The sequence below is a fragment of the Otolemur garnettii genome, unplaced genomic scaffold (genome assembly GCF_000181295.1).
Source record: "Otolemur garnettii isolate 467f Iridium unplaced genomic scaffold, OtoGar3 scaffold00099, whole genome shotgun sequence".
Taxonomy (NCBI): domain Eukaryota; kingdom Metazoa; phylum Chordata; class Mammalia; order Primates; family Galagidae; genus Otolemur; species Otolemur garnettii.
This window is the reverse complement of record NW_003852494.1, coordinates 4014698-4036144: the sequence shown is the minus strand read 5'-3', so window position 1 is coordinate 4036144 and position 21447 is coordinate 4014698. Positions and strand designations below refer to the sequence as shown.

Sequence of the window (21447 nt, the reverse complement as noted above, 5' to 3'; positions counted from 1 at the left end):
AAAAAAAAAAAAAAAAATTAATCCCTAAAATTTTTATAAGACTGAGCAGTTTTATCTTTGAAAGACCATTAGATAGATAAGATGGAGACACAATTATGTGAAGAAAAAGTCTATCTTACCCTTTAATCTGAAAATGAGGTTACATTCATGCTTTGCATAAGCCTGGATGTATGACACAAAAGCTTTCATGCCCTTTTCAAACACAGCTCTGTCGGCCAGGGCCATGGACTTGAGCTTTGGCAGAAGGTCAGCTGTATTTTTCTGAAGCTTCATCTCCTTCAGGGGGCACTGCAGAGAGACCACATTCTCACCTCTGGCTAGCGCCACCTCATCCCAATGCTCTCCAGTCTTGAAAAGCACAGCAGTTTGTTTTATCTTAGAAGCCCAAATCCAACCCAACTTTTACTTGATCCAAAAGTATTTTAATTTTTTTTTTTTTTTTTGAGACAGAGTCTCAAGCTATTCCCCTGCTGTGGCATCAAAGCTCACAGCAACCTCCAACTCCTGGGCTCAAGCAAGTCTCCTGCCTCCGCCTCCCAAGTAGCTGGGACCACAGGTGCCCGCCACAATGCCCAGCTATTTTTTGGTTGCAGCTATCATTGTCGTTTGGTGGGCCCAGGCTGGATTTGAACCCACCACCTTAGGTATATGTGGCTGGTGCCTTAGCCACTTGAGCCACGGGCGCTGATCCAGTAGTTTAAATTTTTAAAAGAAAATTTAAAAAAAATATATTTCACATGATAATCCTGACTTGGTAAGAAAGTATGGCAACACTGGGTCCTTGTTCTCAAGCAGCACCCTTGCTTGGGGCCCAGCAGTGGCTGTGACACCACAGGAAGCTTAGTCACTTGGCAACTGAGTAGCCCCTACCACCTAAAAGCCTGCCCCTAATCTAAGTTTCTGACCACATGCCAAAGAACTCTACAGCTCCCATCACTGGGTGTTCTATATAAAAAAGAACAACAGCTTACTTTTTGATTAATTGCAAGGAAATTGATGTATGACTCTTCCATGGGCAGGAGGAACACCAGAGCACTGCCACCGTGGCCAATGCGGGCTGTGCGGCCACAGCGATGCACGAAGGCACTGTGAGGGCACAGGATGAGAACAGGCACCCAGGTGAAGATGGCTGAGCAGAGCTCAGGCTTCAGCCACGCAGCTCAATGCTATGAGGAGCCACCAGACTCCACTCAGCCACCTACTAGTGAGAGAAACAGAATAGCTGGCAATGAGACTTTGCAAACAGATAAGATTCCTAAGGATAGAAAATGTGAGCAATAAAGTATATAAAATAAAATAAAAATAATCTATAATCTCAGAAGTAACCATTATTACTTAGGGGTTTATACTTATAGGAATTTTCCTGTGCTTGAAAGCACATATTAGGAATATATATACTTACTTTGGAGCAAATAATGACAATTTTCATATATGGTTTTAGGTATTGTTTTCATTTGAACATTATATCACATGCATTTCTGTCAGAGATTAGGGTTATTTGAAAATACCTTTAATTGCTGTACTATTATATCACTTTTACCCAGGGTGGTGAATGGGTAGGTTATTCACTCATTAGCCTACGTTTTTGTTTTATTTTGTTTCCTTGGGACAGTTTTACTTTGTCGCCCTCGATAGAGTGTCATGGCATCATAGCTCGCAGCAACCTCAAACTCTTGGGCTCAAGTGATTCTTTTGCCTCAGCCTCCCGAGTAGCTGGGGCTATAGGCACCTGCCACAACGCCCAGCTGTTTTTAGAGACGGGGTGCCACAACACCCAGCTATTTTTAGAGACGGGGTCTCGGTCTGGCTCAGGCTGGTTTCGAACCTCTGAGCTCAGCCTCCCAGAGTCTAGGATTATAGGCATGAACCATCATGCCCTGCCCTCATTAGCCTATTTTTGCTATTCTTTTTTTTAAAAGAGGTCTCACTCTGTCACCCAGGCTGGAGTGCACTGGTGTGCTCACAGCTCAATGCAGCCATGCCTGGCTTTTTAATTGTTTTAGAAACGGGTCTCAACCATGTTGCCCAGGCTGGTCTTGGACTCCTGACCTCAAGCAGTCCTTTCACCTCAGCCTCCCTAGTAGCTAAATTAATGTTCTAGATGAATACCTCTGTATGTTTATCTTCCTACTCAGAATTCTCACTTCATTAAGCTATATTCCTATACACAGAGAGGGTAGCAGCAGTCTACCACACAGTACCTTGCATTGCTGGGAGGGTCGTACTGCAAAACCCAGTTTACTTCAGGAATATCTATTCCCCGGGCCATCACATCAGTGCACACTAAAATCCCACTAGAAAATGAAAACAACATTCTGAGTAAAGGAGATCATCATTTTCATCACCATCAGTATTTGTTGTTGCTGAAACAGGTTTTTCTCTGTTGCTGGGGCTAGTACAGTGGTGACATCACAGCTCACTGCAGCCTCAAACTGTTGGGCTCAAGCAATCTTCCTGCCTCAGCCTCCCTGTAGCTTGGACTACAGGCGTGCTGACCACCATGCCTGGCTATTTTTTTAATACTTAATGGAGATGGGGTCTTGCTGTATTGCCCAGGAAGGACTCAAACTCAAGTGAGTCTCCCATCTCAGTCTCTCAAGGTGCTGGAGTTATAGGTGTGAGCCACTGTACCCAGCCAAGAGTACTTTTGACACAGCCAGGATGCTCAATCATTAAGAAAAACAGAAAATTATTTATACAAACAAACAAGTGATGACCACTCAGACACAAGTTCCCTGCCATGTAGTCACAAGCCTGATAACCCACACACAGTCTGAATCCCCAAGACTAAAACTGCTCCTTTCTGCAGTCATCACAACCCTCCACTGAGCTAGGGCAATCTGGGAGGGAACACAATACCCAAGTCTCCGGTCTTCATGGAGCCTACAATTCAAGAGGGAGGCCCCATAACTACAGCAGTGGCACAGCAAAGCATAAAAGGGGTGAGGGCCAAGTAGGCATTTATACCAAGGAAGTTTGAGAAGCAAGTTTGAGAAGGAAAAGGGTTCCAGACTAGAAAAATAATGCATGCACGGCTGGAGGTCTACTATTTCCAATGATGCCAACACACCTCTGCAATTTGCGGAACTCCATGAAGATCTTATTACGTTTATATTTCATCTTTCCATGAATGCACATAATCTTCACACCCTTCACCAGGGCCTCCAGAGCCTTCCCATAGTACTCCACACAGGCACAGGTGCTGCGAGAAGGGATAGAGGCCTAAACATCACTGGCCATCTTGGTCCTTCTGCAATTAAGGGGAGGGAAGCAGCAAACAACAGATGTAGCAGACCTAACCCTCCTTGGGGGATGAAGAGGGACCAGCTATGTATCATCCACCACTAAGCTCCAGGTCTGAAATTCTCTCAGCCAATGAACGACCGATCTTTTGGTAAAATCCCTTAAACATGAGTTTAACACCAAGGATATATTCTACTGTCTAAAGATATTCTAGCACATGGAATCACCCTAAGACCCTGAGAAAGGAATTAAACTGAAGCAGTTATTCAGAACAAAACAATGAAAGATTAGACACAAATGGTCTTGTAAGATTTTACAATACTCCTTTTCCTTTGGGGAACTACTTCTTCCCCAATTAGCAGCACTTCCAAGGGCTCAGCAAATAACCCAAGTTAGACCAATCAGATCCTTTCTCCTAGATATTTGGGACTTAGCACTGTCACCCAAGAATAAAAGGGGGCCAGAATATGGTCATTCCAAAGAGTATATGCCCTAAAGAGACAACCCAGAAAATCCTGCCAAGAGACTCCCTAAGAGGTGGGCACTCACCTTTCCCACTGAATCTGTAAACACCTTACCCAGGTGCCTTCCACCCTCTCTGCCTTTCCTCCTTTATCTGCCTTTAGTGCACACATGGCAGGGTGTTATTTAGTGGTCACCTGGAAACTATGAGGTGACATATAGGAAGGGGAGGATCAAGACAATAACATAAATTTTGACCCTGAAATTACTAAGACATTAACCCAATGTCAGAAACCATCTACCTTTGGAATTACTTTTATAGGATAAAAATAAACACTTCATGTTTGAGTCACAGAAGTTGGGTTTTCAGTTATTTATAGCCAAAAGCACTCATGAGAGAATCATAGTGATTCTCATCTTAGACAGAATCCCAAAACCAAGGGCCACATTGGCCCACATTCTGGATGTGGCTGAACTCCAGACTCTCACCAAAGACGACAGGATTACCTGAAGAAGACCAGGTGTTTTTCTTGTTTGTGATTGCGAAGAAAATGTACCATCTGATTAAACTTCTCATCTGCCTTGCATACCTACCAAATAAAAAGAGACACTACTGAAATAAAAGCATATATGTTGGCAATAATAATCCCCATGGCTATTTTTAGTTTTAGTATTAAATTTACAGGAGTCTAATTTTTTCCACAAATAGGACAGACTTTAGTCAGAATGGTAATCATCTACCTAGCTCAGTCTACCTAGCTCAGAATAAACACTGACATGTGCTGTTGTCTGTAAAGATTAGTTTCAAGTCACAAAATCATGTAACTCAGAGAAATACAGTCATCTAATGGAATAGTTCCCAAATCCCAATCCCAATATACATGCTGGCTACAATATCATTTCCAGGACAGATTTTTAAAATGCAGATTCTTGGGCACAGCAAACGTAATTATTCAGTAGGTCTAAAATCGACCCAAGAATCTATTAAATATTGTTGAAGAGCTCCCCAGGAGATTTTGATGCCAAGTTCAGAAGTGACTGCTGTAAGGTAAATACAGAGTTCCAGAAAGAAATGTACATAATTATTTGAAAGGCCCCCATAGGCTTGGCGCCTGTGGCTCAAGCGGCTAAGGCACCAGCCACATACACCTAAGGTGGCGGGTTCGAATCCCCAGCCCGGGCCCGCCAAACAACAATGATGGCTGCAACCAAAAAATGGCCGGGCGTTGTGGCGGGCGCCTGTAGTCCCAGCTATTTGGGAGGCTGCGGCAGGAGACTTGCTTGAGCCCAGGAGTTGGAGGTTGCTGTGAGCTGTGATGCCACAGCACTCTACCCAGGGGGATAGCTTGAGGCTCCACCTAAAAAAAAAAAAAAAAGAAAGGCCCCCATAGAGACAGACCTCACTGTTTCTTTTAAAAATGCAATCAAATCCTCCATTCAAATCCCCCAACTGGAGCCATTAAATTCACCTGAATACATTCCCCCTATTTTTACCAACACCACTCAGACACTTCTAAATACAATTGCTGAAATTAACACAGAACAGAATACAAGAGAAGCTACCGTGGGTGTGCTAAGTTAACATGAATTAGTACAGGTTGAATATCCCTTATCCAAAATGGCTGGAACCCAAACTGTTTTAGATTTCAAGGTTTTTCAGGTTTTAGAACATTACATTCTGCTTACGACAGAGTGGACATCCCTGATATGAAAATCTAAACTCTGAAATAGTCCAATGAGCATCTCCTTTGAGCATCATATTGGTTGGTGCTCAAAAAGTTTCAGATTTTAGAGCATTCTGGATTTCCAATTTTAAGGTTAAGGATGCTCAACCTTTACTATGTACTAAGCACTGTCCCAGACACCTTTTACATGAGTCAATTAATCCTCAGACAGATAACCCTGTGAAGCTGTACAGTACTCCAGTCCCCATTTTACAAGGACAAAGTCAAGATATGCACCTAGTAGTCTTGCTCCAGTGCCCAGGCTCTCCATGCTGCACTATATACTGAGTCCTTCCCTCTGCCTGCAAGGAGCCAGCTTCTCACCTTACCCCGCCATGTGCCTCTCAGTCACAAACATCAATGGCAAAACAACTTCCACTGCCAGTGAGCCTGTGTGATTTCAACATCCTCCAGGCAGTTGCACTAGGGACAGCTGCTGATTTGCAAACCTTTTCTACCTTTAATCCCCCCACAAAGGGATATTACCTTGATTTAGCAACCAGCTCCCTTGTTTGTAAATAGCAGCTGTGTTTTGGAGGGTAGGAGCGCCTCTGGGCCTCAAGAAAAGCCCCAGCCCCAGACTGACATGCTCATTAGCACTCATACCCCCTACAGGATCTTCTAGCACCCAAAAGGCACTACAGCCCTGCCTGTGCCCTCTGCTCTCAATGCCTCTCCGCCCATCACTGTGGTAGGAGAGAGTGAAATGGGGGAGGGAGTGGCCTCATTACTAAATAATTAAATTTCCAAAAGGCCGTTTGCTGCTGTTTTGAGGAAACTACAGAAAATAGCAGCTAGGATTTACTGCTACAAATCTAGGAACTTCCAGATGCAGTTCGAACATAAAAAACATTTAGGTTACAGAGCAGAGTATTCCTACCTAAAAAGGTCTTACTATAAGTCTATCATTTGATTTTCTGAGTTCTACGTGCACATCTAGCTATGGCCTCCTCTATGACACAGGCAGTTACAATAGACCCAGGAACCACAGAGTTTAACCATGCCCACATCCAGCTCACCCTAGCCACGTCTAATAAATATACTTGTTTGGCCAGGTGTGATGGATTATACCTATAACCCAGCACTTTAGGAGCCCAAGCGAGAGGACTACTTGAGGTCAGGAGGTTGAGACCAGCCTGGACAATAACAGGACCCCCATCTCTACAAAAAATTAAAAAATAGCCAGGCATGGTGGCAGATACCTGCAGTCCCAACTACTCAGAAAGACTGGGGCAAGAAGACTGCTTGAGCCCAGGAGTTTAAAGTTGTAGTAAGCTATGATTAGGGCGCTGAGCTCTACCCTGGGTGACAGAATGAGACCCTTTCTCCAAAAAAAAAGCAAAATGCTTGGTCACTGGTCATTTCAGGGTGGAACACTCAGAGATGCTAGCCTCAGAGATCGTGCTTAAAATACACTTATGCCCAAGATAACTTACTTACTTATTCACTCATTCAACAAGTAGGACCACCATTTGTCCTGAATCTGTCCTCAAATGCTTTTTCAATGTACCACAAGATCTCATTATATAAATTTACTTTCCCAGTAAACTGTAAGGAATCTCACGAGCACTTGTCATTACGAAACCACAGGACTAAGGGAGCAGCAGCCCAGATGCGCACCATGTAGTAGTTCTCCAGGCGGGAGGGGGTCTTCTGGGTGTTGGTGGCCGCCACACCCTTCTCCTTCACTGAGACCCGGACAGGGTTCCGGAGGCCTGCTCTCACCAGGTTCTCTACTTCCTGTGTCTGAGTAGCAGAGAAGAGGCCCGTTCGCCTCTGCTTTGGCAGAAACTCCAGGATGGTGTTTATGCTGAAAAAAGAAGGCTCACACAGTGCTTCATGACATTAACAGATATTTCAAAAGACTGAAAAAGAGGCTGCTAAAATATTTACAATAGGCCAGGTATCACACCCCCTAGCATTCTGGGAGGCCAAGGCAGAAGGATCGTTTGAGCTTAGGAGTTCAAAGCCAGCCTGAGCAAGAATAGGAGACCCCATCTCCACTAAAGATAAAAAAAAAATTAGCTGGGCATTGTGGTGCCTGTAGCCCCAGCTACTTGGGAGGCTAAGGCAGAAGGACTGCTTGAGTCTACGAGTTTGAGGTTGTAGTGAGCTATGATGATACCACTGTAGTTTAGCCAGGGGGGACAGAATGAAACCCTGTCTCAAAAAGAAAAAAGAAAATTACAGTAGTTGTTGCTAAGAAGTAAGGTTATGGCAATTTTTATTTGTTTTTTATATCTTTATTTAGTAGCTGGGACTACAGGCCCCGTCACAACGCCTGGCTATTTTTAGAGACAGGGTCTCACTCTAGCTCAGGCTGGTCTCGAACTGGTAAGATCAAGTGATCCACCCGCCTCAGCCTCCCAGAGTGCTGGGATTACAGGCATAAATCACTGGGCCCAGCCTATACTTTTTTTTAAGAGATGGGATCTCACTTTGTTGCCCATGCTAGAGTATAGTGGCCCAATTACAGATCACTGCAGCCTTGAACTCCTAGCCTCAAGCTAACACCCAGCCTCAGTCTTCCAAGCAGCTGAGACTGTAGGTGCCCACCACCTTGCCTGGCTACTTTTTTTTAGATTTTTTTAGAGACATGGTCTTGCTATGTTGCCTAGGCTGGTCCTAAACTCCTGGGTTCACATGATCTTCCCATCTTCTCACATGATTTTTCCCATCAGCCTCCAAAAATACTGGGATTAGAGGCATGAGCAACCACACCCAGACAAGACCTTTTTTTGAGATAAAGTCTCACTCTATTGCCCCAGGCTATAGTGCCATGGGGTCATAGCTCACAGCAACCTCAAACTCCTGGGCTCAAGACATACTCTCTGGCCAGATTTTATTTTATTTTTTTTTTTTTTGAGACAGAGCCTCAAGCTGTCCCCCTGGGCAGAGTGCCATGGCATTACAGCTCACAGCAACCTCCAGCTCCTGGGCTCAAGCGAGTCTCCTGCCTCCGCCTCCCAAGTAGCTGGGACCACAGGCGCCCGCCACAACGCCTGGCTATTTTTTGGTTGCAGCCGTCATTGTTGTTTGGCGGGTCCAGGCTGGGGATTCGAACCCGCCACCTTAGGTGTACGTGGCTGGCGCCTTAGCCGGTTGAGCTATAGGCGTCGAACCTCTAGGCCAGATTTTAAATGGATGAATTATGTAGTATGTAAATTATCACCCAGTCTGGCATGGTGGCGCACACCTGTAATCCTAGCACTTTGGGAGGCCGAGGTGAGTGATGCTTGAGCTCACAAATTTGAGACCAGCCTGAGCAAGAGCAAGACCCCTTCTCTACTAAAAATAGAAAAACTAGTCAGGCATTGTGGCAAGCACCTATAGTCCCAACTACTTGGGAAGCTGAAATAGGAGAATCTGTTAAGCCCAAGAGTCTGAAGTTGTTATGAGTTATGATGCTCCTGCACTCTCTAGGGCAATAGAGTAAGAATATTTCAAAAAAAAAAAAAAATTGACTCAATGCCTATAGCTCAAGCGGCTAAGGCGCCAGCCACATAGACCAGAGCTGGCGGGTTCAAATCCAGTCTGAGCCTGCCAAACAGCAATGATAACTACAACCAAAGAATGGCTGGGCGTTGTGGTGGGCACCTGTAGTCCTAGCTACTTGGGAAGCTAAGACAAGCAAATGGCTTGGGCCCAGGAGTTGGAGGTTGCTATGAGCTGTGATGCCATGGTACTGTACCCAGGGCAACAGCTTAAGGCTGTGTCTCCAAAAAAAAAAAAAAGATATCCCAATAAAGCTGTTCATTAAAACACAACAACAACAAAGACAAAACAGAATCATGAAGGAAAATTTATTTTAAGAAGATCAAAGATGGCAGCGCCTGTGGCTCAGTGAGTAGGGGACCGGCCCCATGTGCTGAGGGTGGCAGGTTCAAACCCAGCCCCGGCCAAACAGCAACAAAAAAAAACAAAAAAATAGCCAGGTGCTGGGGCAGGCGCCTGTAGTCCCAGCTACTGGAGAGGCTAAGGCAAGAGAATCACCTAAGCCCAAGAGCTGGAGGTTGCTGTGAGTTGCGATGCCACAGCCTTCTACCAACGGTGACAATGTGAAACTCTAAAAGAAAAAAAAAAAGAAAGATCAGGGCGGCCCCTGTGGCTCAGTGGGTAGGGCGCCGGCCCCATATACTGAGGGTGGCAGGTTCAAACCCAGCCCTGACCAAGCTACAACAGAAAATAGCTGGGTGTTGTGGTGGGCGCCTGTCGTCCCAGATACTTGGGAGGCTGAGGCAAGAGAATCACCTAAGCCCAGGCATTGGAGGTTGCCGTGAGCTCTACCGAGGGCGACACAACACTCTACTGAGGGTGACAAAGTAAGATTCTGTCTTTACCAAAAAAAAAAAAAAAAAAAGATAGAAGAACTGGAATTAAATTTGTGTGGTGGTAGAACTAAAGGATCAAACTACCTAATTATCTGAAACTCCAATGTGGTTAACACAAACACTAATTCAGGAAGTGGTAAAGGAATCCCATTTTGCTCAAGTTTTCTACCAGTATCACCCACACAGCCAAAGCCAGTGAAGTCCAAAATCCGGTTACCTTGCCTCAAATCCCATGTCCAAAAGTCTGTCTGCTTCATCCAACACCAGGACATCCAGGGAACGCACACAGCTAGCCAGATCCAAGCCTTCAGCCTTCCTTCGGAACATGTCCTCTAAGCGGCCTGGTGTGGCCACAATGATGTTCCCACTGTGGAAAGAAAGTTATACCTTACTCTCTGGATCTTAGGAATATCCGTGATGGTTACCAAAATACGTTTTTTGTACCCCTAAAAGTTATCTAAGTGATGAGAAAGATGACCATGAGAGTGGAAGAGTGCTGCAGGGTAGATACAGCAAGGACCATGAGGAAGGAGGCTGGGCTCAGAGGCTTAGATCCAAAGCAGATGGGCAAGCTCTACCCCAGTGCAAACCTGGTCTGCTGCCTGTCTTTGATAAGTGTATCCTTTGCACACAACCATACCCATCCCCTCACATGTTCTCTATTGCTGCCTTCATACTGCAACAGCAGTTGAGTTATTTTGACAGAGACCATATGGTCCACAAGGATTAAAATATTTACCATCTATCTCCTCTTTTACAGAAAAAGCTTGCCAACCTCTGACCTATAGCAAGTAACTCAATCAGTTTAGGGCCCAAGTAATCGTCTGTGAAATGAGAATGCTGACAGAATGAGAAAGAATCTTACATAACAATCACAAACTGGCAGACTGAAGGCCAGCTGTAGCCCCACAGACTGGCTGATCTGCAAGGTATTTTTTTAAAATGTAGGTTACATGCCAACAGATAAAAAACCAGGGGATTACATGTACAAATCTGAAATTCCATTTTCTTTTCAAAAAACTCAAAACCTGGCAATACTGAGCCCACCATCCAGCCAGGTAACTACCAACTGGAGATGACATTGAGGGCATCTGCTGGCCAGTGCCTCACAATCCCTCCAGCCCCCTTCACTCATTCATATCATCCTCCTCACCCCTGGAGGATCTGAAGTTTATGAACTGTTCATTCACTGCCTATGGGAAGGAGCCAACAAAGCAAAATGGGACATTGGCCCTGAGAAAACACCTTTTTTGGGGAGAAGAGCTGCTGAAAGGGGACACTCACAGGTATGCCTAAATTATATGACTCATCTTAAGTTCAGTGCCAGGAACAAGCAAAAAAAAGCAGCAGAAGCAAACTTACCCTTGTTGCTTAAACCTCTCAACATCTTCCCCAGGATTCCTGCCACCAATCCAAAGAATCTGGCTAAAACAAGAAACCGGTCTCTCAGTAAATTAGGCAAAACAACAGCCCATGGCACAGTGATGCCCCATTCAATTCACCTGAACTGTGAGAAGTGCTTCGTGAAATGAGCCAGGACCTCATCTATCTGAATGGCCAGCTCTCGAGTGGGGGTGATGATTATGGCTCCAACCTACTCACATGGAGAGACAGGACACAGTTAGCAGCACAGGAAACTACCAGAGTTGAACACACAGCCTGTACCCGCCACCTCACAGAGGAAAGTTCCCAAAGAAACAGCACTTCCCAGACTTTCATAGCAACCTTGGTCGTAGCATGTTTCAACTACAGTAGAAACTCCATAGCTGACCACCTCCTTAAGCTGACATAATCTTCACAGACTGGACATGCACTACATGTACTCAATGTATAGTAGACCTCGTTCCTTATGTTGACCACCACTGTTGTTGACCCTTGGGTGGTCAACTTAGAGAGGTTCTTCTGTACTATTTATTACTATCACTTATCATTATTCACTTCAGTTATGCTCGATAAAGCCACTGCAGACACTGAGTTGTTAAAATACTAATACTGAATCACTGCTCCTCGGGAAAATACGGCATTAGGTTTCTGCAAGTCTCTGAGCATAACATTTTTGTTGACTGCTTGATACATAACCTCGCTTTCATTTAAAGATGGCATGTTGTACACATACTGATTCATTCAAATTAAACTCATACACAAGAGCTCCATACCTTGTGACTAAACAAACCTTATATAACAAATGTACTCTGTCTACACATCATAACCTTGGACTCAGGAACACTAGATTGTACCTCAGCAACACGTTAGTAAGGCACCATTTTAAACAACAAAATCACCAACAAAAAGGATGAAAATGCAAAAAACAAGACATTAACCAGACTGTGAAAGGGACATCCCATGTACAGTCTGAGTGCTAAAACAAAAAGCAGCTTTGCCCACATCCACAAATAACACGGGCAGTGGCTCACACCTGTAATCCTAGCATTCTGAGAGGCCACGGCATGGGGATTGCTTCAGCTCAGGAGTTCAAGATCAGCCTGAGCAAGAGCAAGACCCTATCTCTACTAATAATATAAAAATTTGCTAGGTGCTATGGCAAGCACCTGTAAGTCCCAGCTACTTGGGAGGCTGAGATAGGAGAATCGCTTGAGCCCAGAATTTGAGGTTGCTGTGAGCTATGATGCAACATCACTCTACTGAGTACGACACAGTAAGATTCTGTCTCAGAAAATGAATGAAAGGGCGGTGCCTGTAGCTCAGTTTGAGCTGGTCCAGGCCTGCTAAACAACAGTGACAACTGCAACCAAAAACAGCCGTGTGTTGTGGTGGGCGCCTATAGTCCCAGCTACTTCGTAGGTGAAGGCACGAGAATCAATTAAACCCAAGAGTTGGAGGGTGCTGTGAGCGTGATGCAACAGCACTCTTCTGAGGGCGACATAGTGAAACTCTTGTCTCAAAAAAAAAAAAAAAAAAAAAATGCATGAATGAATGAATGAACACAAATAACTTTGAAAACACCCCAGCACTGAACTGGGGTTATAAATTTCAAGGAGCAGACACATTTACAAATTTAGAATCCACAAATAATGTTGACTGCCTTTTATTTTAGGATTTTAACCCCCTCTTACCCAACTGTGAACTGTCTGATGACAAAGTGAAAATAAATCACTTTCACAATTGCTCACCTGACTCTTTTTTAACTTTTCTTCCCTTCTCAGAAGAATTTCCAGAATAGGGATGACAAAAGCCAGTGTTTTGCCACTACCTGTGACCTGCAAAGGGAGAGCAAGTTTTGTACTTTTTGTTCTCACAGTTCCTTTGAGGGAAAACAGAACAGGCTGAGGTACTCACCGCTTCTGCGGCGACATCTTTGTTTTTCATGAAAAGAGGGATAGTTGCAGACTATGGAAAGATTGCAAATCACTGGTTAAAAAAATGCTACAAACAATAGTTTGGACCCCAAACCCTAGAAACATACTAAGTAGCTAAGGTCACAGCAGACCCTACCACAAAGGGGACTCTAAATAACCAAGGCAACTTGGAGGAGCTGAATCAAACATGGCAACACAGTGAGGTGGAGATAGCAAAGCTGAGCTGGGAAGCAGGAGTCCTGAATTCTAATCGCGTCTCTCCTACTTTTCCACTATGAACTAGAAGGGGTTGACAACATTGCATTTTTAAGGTCTCTTCCGGCTCTAGCACGGAAGGAAAATTCAAATAAACTCTGTCATTTATGGAGGCGTGGCTCTTTGGTCTCAGGTCTTGGCCTCAAGGTCACTCCCTCCAGGCCTTGCTCCTGATACCCAAAGCCTGAGCTTACCTGCACTGCAGATGTCTTATCTTTCCAACTGCCTCTACATGAGTGGTTCTCAACCTGGGTGATTTCTATCCTTCCCTCTAACCCCCCAGGAACACTGCAATGTCTAGAGACATTGTTGACTGTCAAACCCTGGGGGGGGAGGGTTGTCATCTGGTGGGAAGATTCCAGGGGTATTGCTAAACATCCTACAATGCCCAGCAGCCCCAAATGTCAACAGTGGCAAGGCTGAAGACCATGCTCTGGACCACTGTTGTCCAATAGAAATATAATGTGAACCAAATACATCATTTAAAAAAATTTTTTTTTTTTTTGCAGTTTTTGGCCGGGGCTGGGTTTGAACCTGCCACCTCAGGCACAGGGGGTCAGCACCTTACTCCTCTGAACCACAGGAGGCGCCTCAATTTTAAATTTTTTAATGGCCACAGTAAATAAAGTAAAAAGAAAAAGGTGAAAGCTGGGCACAGTGGCTCACACCTATAATCCTAGCACTCTGAAAGGCCAAGGTGGGTGGACTGCTTGAGTTCATGGGTTCAAGACCAGCCTGAGCCAGAGCAAGACCCCATCTCTACTAAAAAAAAAAAAAAAAAAAACTAAGGAAAGAGGATCGCTTGAGCCCAAGAGTTGGAGGTTGCTGTGAGCTATAATGTCACCATGGCACTCTACCCAGGGTGATTGCTTGAGACTGTGTCTCAAAAAAAAAAGGTGAAAAAAATTTTAATAATTTATCTGATTTAACCTAATACATTCAAAATCAAAATGCAGGTGGGGCAGTGCCTGTGGCTCAAGGAGTAGGGCGATGGCCCCATATACTGGAGGTGGCAGGTTCAAACCTGGCCCTGGCCAAAAATACTGCCAAAAAATATGTATAATAAAATAATAAAAATCTTAAAAAAAAAAAAAAAATCAGGGTGGTACCTGTGGCTCAGTGAGTAGGGCGCCGGCCCCTGGCCAAACTGCAACAAAAAAAATAGCCGGGCATTGTGGCAGGCGCCTATAGTCCCAGCTACTGAGGAGGCTGAGGCAGGAGAATCACCTAAGCCCAAGAGCTGGAGGTTGCTGTGAGCTGTGATGCCATGGCATTCTACTGAGGGTGACAAAGTGAAACTCTGTCTCAAAAGAAAAAAATAATAAATAAAAATGCTGTCATTCCAAAATTTAATCAGTATTAAAAATTAGGGAGAAATTTTCCATTATTCTTTTTTTCATACTAACTCTTCAAAATCCAGTGTGTTATTTTACATTTAGTGTACATCTAACTTTGGACAAACTCTAGTGCAAGTACTCAACACCCATGTGTATCTGGTGGCTACTGCAGCAGCAGATGGAGAGCTCTAAGCAATGAATTTTGAGGGCAGAATATGGGCCTTGTTTCCACTACATTCCCAAGGCATGGCACACAGCACCCCCAGTTTTTCTCTGTAGCCCTGCCTGCTTCCTCCACACCGTTCCTGGGACTCTTACAGCCATCTTTGACTCAACAGTTGAAAACAGAAGTCTAGATTTTTCCCTCCGAAACCTGTTACCCTCCCAGTCTTCCTCATCTCAGGAAATGGTAGCACCATCCACCCAGCTAGATTCCTCTTTCCTAACTCCCCCTTCCAGTTCCTCGGCAACCCCAATGCTACCCCAAAGCTGACTTCTCATTACCCACTGCTTCCACTCTACTCCAAGCCACATCATCACTCACCTCACAATGAGGCAGGCCTCCTAACTGACCTGCCTGCTTCTCTTATCCCTTTAAAGGCAATTTTCTCCACAGAAATCACAAGTCCTTGTATTCTTATATGGTTGACATATAGAATGGCTTCCCACTATATCTACAATAAAATCCAAGCTCCCAAAAGACCCTCTCAGTGGCCTTTGCTAAGGCCTTCCTTCTGTTGCTCAAAGTTCATGTCCTGTGAGCCCCAGGGCATTTGCAATGGCATTCCTGAAGCTGTCCCCAGTCACCACACACCCAGCTCCTTCTCAATCACTCAGGTCTCAGCTCAATGACAGCTCTTCAAATAAGACTCATTTAACACACTAACACAGCAATCCATTTTAATCCTTCAGAAGCTTAACACCAGATGAGTTTATTTTATTCTTTTACTTCTTTCTCTAGCTCCTGCAGTAGAAAATAAGCCCATGAGTAGGCACCAACACTGCAAAATCTCCAGGGCCTAGAAGAGGTACCTGATACATTGCAGGTCCCCAAGAACCTTTATTTATTCTTGAATAAATGAATCAATTGGGTCAGGGTGCTTCACTTAGCCACACTGTAACAATAGTAACACTTATTACTGAGCAACATGAGTACATCGTTTTATTTCTTCTGCACAACACATGTTGATTTATTTTATCTCCACAACCACCTTATGAGGCAGGTGATGTGATTTTTGTCACTTCATAGAGAAGGAAAATGAAGGACAGCACCATTTGTCTGAGATCCCTAGTCTAAAGCGGGCAGGGCCCAGATGCGACCCAGGAGCTAAGCCCACTATTGCCCAGGGGCGGGGCGGGGTGCGGTGAAGGCGAAATCCTGACACGGATGCGCCGCCGCCGGCCGCCAGGTCACTAACCCGCTTCACTTCGCGCAGATCTGGACAGCCTGGAGTTGTCGTACTGTTCCAGGTGAAGGGATGAGCACTCCAGAGTTTTTGAGTCCTACCTAGTTCGACCACCTACCCGCCGTGTCCGGTCAGCAGGTGCCTGTCCCGCTCCCAGCCTCGCTTTCCCCAACTGCCCCTAGGGACGGTACCTGCACCGGCGTCATGCACCGGAAGCCCAGCTTCCGCAGCGCGCCCAGCACCCCCGGGTGTAGTGGCACAGGCAGAGACTCCCAGGAACCCTCCGTCACGTGCTCCATGGCTCGCTACTCCACCGTCTGCGAAACCACAGCTACCCTCCAGGGCACTGCCGGCGAGCACTTCCGCTTCCGGCAGCTTCAGCGACCGGCCGGAAACCGATAGGGAGCTGCAAAGTTCCGGAGGGCTGGGAAGGCAGCCGGGGCGCTGGAGGGAGGAAAGCAGACCGTGGCAGCGTGAAAGCTGGCGAGGGACCGGGCCTGAGTATTTCCACCCACCCTACGCAACCCCTCTGACTCCCGGCCGCTTTCTACACTAAGCAGGAATTTTGGCGGGAGAGATTCTGGCCCAGCTCTCCTACTTTTTCGGCCTGTCGGAGGCAGGTGGCAGTATAACACCGCGTCCAGGCCAAAGGACAGCTGAGCTCGCTGGAGTGGGCAGAGCCCAAGAGCCTCAGTTTAACAGACATGCAAAATAGGGCTGATGGTGGGAATCCAATGGCTGGTATATAATCAATGTTGGTTTACTTTCAGGAAGTATGGTCAGCGTCCCAAACAAAGACACCTTTTTCCCATTCCTGTGTTCACCACTGGCTTGGGGCATTCATTTGTCCACACATTCATCAGCACGCTTTTACTGACCACTCATTATGTGCTGGGCTCTGAGGACATACTCCCCTCCCCTAGATATGTCCCTCGCTTGCTCCCTTGGGACTTGGAAAATGATTCTGCAAAATGAAGGCCACGGAAGCAAAAGTTTCTCTCTTGTTTTCTGCGTTTCCTGCCCTCCCATATCACCCCCGCTCATTCTAAGGCTAGCCATAGAAATTAGAACCCTCTTACCCAAGGCAGATCACAGAAACCAGAACCCCTTATCTCCAAAACCGGCCATTAAAACCTAAAAATATTGCTAATTTTCCCCCTCAGTTTTCGTGTAAAAACTGGCCGTAAGAAATTACCTAACCTACCTGGTTATGATGTAGGTCATAAAATTCTCATTCCAGAAAGAGCCCTGGCCCATACCCTGAAGCTGCACTGACAGACCAAGATGAATCTGGACAGGCCTTGCTGGGTTTCCCCAGTCTGTTAGCATTAGATCATATCCTTTAATTGTATTTCTACACAGCTACCTGTGCATCATTGAACCTAAGCATAAAATTAATACTTCTCCCTGTTTGGGGGTATACATTCTGAAGGTTCCTGTGTCAGGTAAAACCATGACCAAATAAATCTGTGTGCCTTTTCTCCTATTAATCTGCCTTTTGTCAGTTGATTTTTCAGCAAACTTCATCAGAGGGCAAAGGGGAAGTTTTCCTTCACCCCTATCTATACTCCCTTACATGTGCCAGAACTTTTGAAATGTCACCTTCTCAGTAATGCCTCCTTCTCCTTAACACTAAAACTCCTGGCCTGCTTTATTTTCCTCCTTAGCACTTACCATTAACATACTATATAAAATGGTATATAATTTATGTATGTATTACGCTCATCTCCTTCACTAAAAGACAAAAACCATGATAATGTGTTCTCTTCTCTCTTTTCTTTATCCTAGTGACTACAACTGTAGCACACAATGGTCACTCAAATATAAATGAGAATCAGCTCAGAGCCCGTAGCACATTGGTTACGGTGCCAGCCACATACATTGAAGGTGGAGGGTTGAACCCAGCCCAGGCCAGTTAAACTGCAACAAAAAATAGCCGGATGTTGTGGTGGGCGTCTGTAGTCCCAGCCACTTGGAAGGCTGAGGCAAGAGAATTGCTTAAGCCCAAGAGTTTGAGGTTGCTACGAACAGCACTCTACTAAGGGTGGCATAGAGAGACTCTTATCTCAAAAAAAAGGAAAAAAAAATGAGAATCATCAGTACTCATGCAGACTCCCAAACTAAATTAAGAAAAAGATAAAAAGTCTGAAGCACCATTTTCACTGAAATAAACCATCACATCCTCAAAACACCTTTTACAACTTTTCTAAATGGGACAGATAGCTGAAAAGCAAAGGCAAAGGGAAATTGCATAGCTGTTGGCCTTTGGGTCTTTCCTACTTACTAGTCTTCTGTTCTTGGGACCCTTTCCAAGCCTGTTTCCTCAATTACAAAATTATTCTACCCAAGGTAATGGCAGTTTTGAGGCATAAATAACATGGTCTCTATGTCAGGACATTACACAATGTGAGTTAACAGTAGCTTCCTTTATTACTAGCATGCCCTTGATATATCAGACGAAGAGGAAAAATTTCTATAAGCAGAGAACTAGTCTCTGGTTTCACTTTTGCTCTCTATTTGGGGGCCTTGGGCAAATCATTTAATCTCTCTTAAACCTATTTCCTATATCCATAAACCAGGTAGCTGAAAGAAAATAATTCAAACTTTTATTTCCCAAGTAAAAAAACACATAAAGGTTTAACACCAACCCATCTGAGAAACCACACAGGAACACCTGTGTAGAAACTGAAATTTGGTTCCTGTTTACTACCTAAAAGTTTATGAAAATAAAAAGTCACAGGTTTAATACTCAGAAACATGGACATGTCTCATTTCAAATAATAGAAAGCTGCTATTTACAGAATGTGAATTAAACATCAATATATAAAACACAGAATACTGACTGTTTTTAAAAAGAACTGTTTATTTACTGAAACTGGGGCAGATTAGATATACAACCAATTTTAAATTTACATCTTTTAATTCAATTGTGAAGTGTATTGTCACACACACACACAAAAATTGGCATGCAACAGTTGTCTTAAGGTGAAACAGTCACCGTATTAATAAACTGTTGCAAGTATTTTTACCTTAAGGTTGAAAAATTGTTTTATCCTGAACATGAAAACCTGTAACAAATTTAAATTAATTATATAAAACTCGTTACTTGTAGTTTTCCCCTTGCAAAGATCCAAAAAAAATGTACAAGTAACTAATATATATCAGTCACAACATAATCCTGGATCATCCCCACACCAAAACCAGATGCTCCTTTAATTTTAAACCCATCATCAGAGACCAAGAGAAAGTCATTTCATTTTATACAAAACAAAATTCACATGTGCCAAAAAAGAAAGACCCAAAGAAACAAAAACAAAAACCCTAGTGCTGACACTGATGTTCAGTGCCCTGGTTAAATAGTGACCCAAAGGTCACTAATCAAAAATAAAATAGTGGCTGTATTTGCAGTGAAATCCAAGAGGCTTTAACCCTTTGGTATCAGAAATCCAGATTTTTCCAATTATGTGAATGCATACTTCCTACATGCCAAGAGTAGGGAAGGTGGACATGCCAGTGCAGAATGGATAATAGCTACCATTCACTGGAATACCCGGAGAATTGGCTTTAACAGAGACTTCTTAGAAGGTTAAGCAGAAACAAAAAAAAAATAATAATTATTATTAGCTGCTTGTGTCTTCGATTTAAGAGGGGGTGATTGAGTCCTAAGGTTCAATGTAAAAATTTATGGGAGAAAATATATATTGGGGCAAATCTTACCTTTAAAGGAAAAACAAGGTAACAAAGTATAAAAGTACCCAGCCTAGTATCACACTCCAGTCAGAGCTCTGCCATTACGATAGGCAGAAAACATTAAGATTCATACTGTTGTTTTTCATGACGCTACAAAATGAATCTTTGATGATTTGAACCACAGGATGAGGGACTTCAAAGAACGCAGTCATTTTAGTAAAGTACTATCAGGCTTTGTGCTGATTTCCTAAACAAACTGCATTTTATTATAAAAACAAAAGGAAAAGAAGACATAATAAAAGCCATATGCCTACATATCATTTTACAGTGTTTGAGTTCTGCAAGGACCTATATAATAAAGGCAGCATTCAATTAAGAAATTATGCCAATCAAGTGTCAAATTTTCACTATAACTTTCCTAAAAAGGTATGTTTTCCCCAATATCTATTAATCACAAAAAAACATAAGCTGTGAATGTACAGTTCAGAAAATAAAAACGTAGAAACTAATGACATTATTATGACCAAGGTGTTTGGTAAACAGTGAATTATGAGTTTGGGATCATCAGGAAAAGACTTTTTAAACAACCCTCCGGACTTCAAAAAATCTCTTCAGGTAGTAGATCTGTCCCAATGTCATGGCAACTAGAACAAGAGCTTCAAAGAAGGACCAAAGGACCACTCTGCTGTTTGTGTTGTCATTGACTGTTGAGGACAAACAAATAAACAAATTTTAACAACCCCCCCAAAAAAAGGCATAGGCATCATAAATTATCTTCTAGTCTTTATTCTGTGTGAAAGTAATATCTTGCACACCATTTATACTACAGATGCTTCTCAACTTCTGATGTGGTTACTTTGCTAAAAGCCCATCATAAGTTTGAAACTAAGTCAAAAACACATTTAATACCTCTAACCTACTGAACAACATAAGCTTAGGTTAGACCTACCTTACACATGCTCAGAATACTTACGTTAGCCTACACAGTTAGGCAAAAGCATCTAGCACAAAGACTATCTTATAATAAAGTGTTGACTACATAGTATCTCACATAATTTATTGAACACTATACTGCAGGTAGAAAGGAGAATAATTGTATGAGTAGCTAAATTACAGTTTCTACTGAATATCACTTTTGCAACATTATAAAGTCAAAAATTATTAGTACCATCATAAGTTACAGACCATCTATACTCTAAATTTTGTGTTTTGTCCCCAAGCAATCCAACATATCCAGAAATAAGACATTTTTAGATTTTAAAGGGACCTTAAAAATTAAATGAGTATAGCCAAACCCAGTCAGTTTATACATGGGGAACAGAGAAGGAAAGTGCTTAAGGTCACACTTCTAGAGTTAAAACCCAATCTAACCTTTTTCCCTCACCATTGTAATGTCTTACATTATGATCCTTTTGGCCAAATCAGAAAACTACTTTTAAAAAAAATTAAAGGAGGCTCAGCACCCATAGCTCAGTGGTTAGGGCGTCAGCCACAAGCACCAGGGCTGGCAGGTTTGAATTTAAAGGATTATTTCAACATCACAGTTATCCAAAAAGCAGTATTTACCAAGTTAAAATATATCTGTCTAAACATTTATCCAACAGGTATTTACTAAGCAACTACTATGTACTTGGCATTTGTTCTAAATGAAAGAGATTTCTTTTTTTTTTTTTTTGAGACAG

At 43.5% G+C, this 21447-nt stretch overlaps 2 protein-coding genes across 3 annotated transcripts in view; both read right to left on the bottom strand.

Annotated features, from left to right (window-relative positions):
• DDX55 (DEAD-box helicase 55) overlaps positions 1-16601 on the bottom strand; it is a 19445-nt gene extending 2844 nt beyond the window's left edge. Inside the window, exons 1-12 of one of the 2 annotated variants that reach the window (XM_003796026.3) lie at positions 16267-16599; positions 13058-13108; positions 12892-12978; positions 11263-11354; positions 11123-11185; positions 9978-10127; positions 7050-7239; positions 4213-4295; positions 3071-3202; positions 2202-2294; positions 972-1086; positions 120-288 (exon numbers count right to left, since the gene is read on the bottom strand). In XM_003796026.3, coding sequence (XP_003796074.1) covers positions 120-288; positions 972-1086; positions 2202-2294; positions 3071-3202; positions 4213-4295; positions 7050-7239; positions 9978-10127; positions 11123-11185; positions 11263-11354; positions 12892-12978; positions 13058-13108; positions 16267-16374 — 1333 coding nt within the window. In that variant the 5' untranslated portion in view covers positions 16375-16599. Of the gene's footprint in view, positions 1-119; positions 289-971; positions 1087-2201; positions 2295-3070; positions 3203-4212; positions 4296-7049; positions 7240-9977; positions 10128-11122; positions 11186-11262; positions 11355-12891; positions 12979-13057; positions 13109-16266 lie in introns of both variants that reach the window. The other variant, XM_023516878.1, reaches the window with a different exon arrangement.
• A 2319-nt stretch (positions 16602-18920) lies between these two features.
• TMED2 (transmembrane p24 trafficking protein 2) overlaps positions 18921-21447 on the bottom strand; it is a 14850-nt gene continuing 12323 nt past the window's right edge. Inside the window, exon 4 of the mRNA XM_003796027.2 lies at positions 18921-20469. Within this exon, the coding sequence (XP_003796075.1) occupies positions 20345-20469 (125 nt within the window). The 3' untranslated portion in view covers positions 18921-20344. The remainder of the gene's footprint in view (positions 20470-21447) is intronic.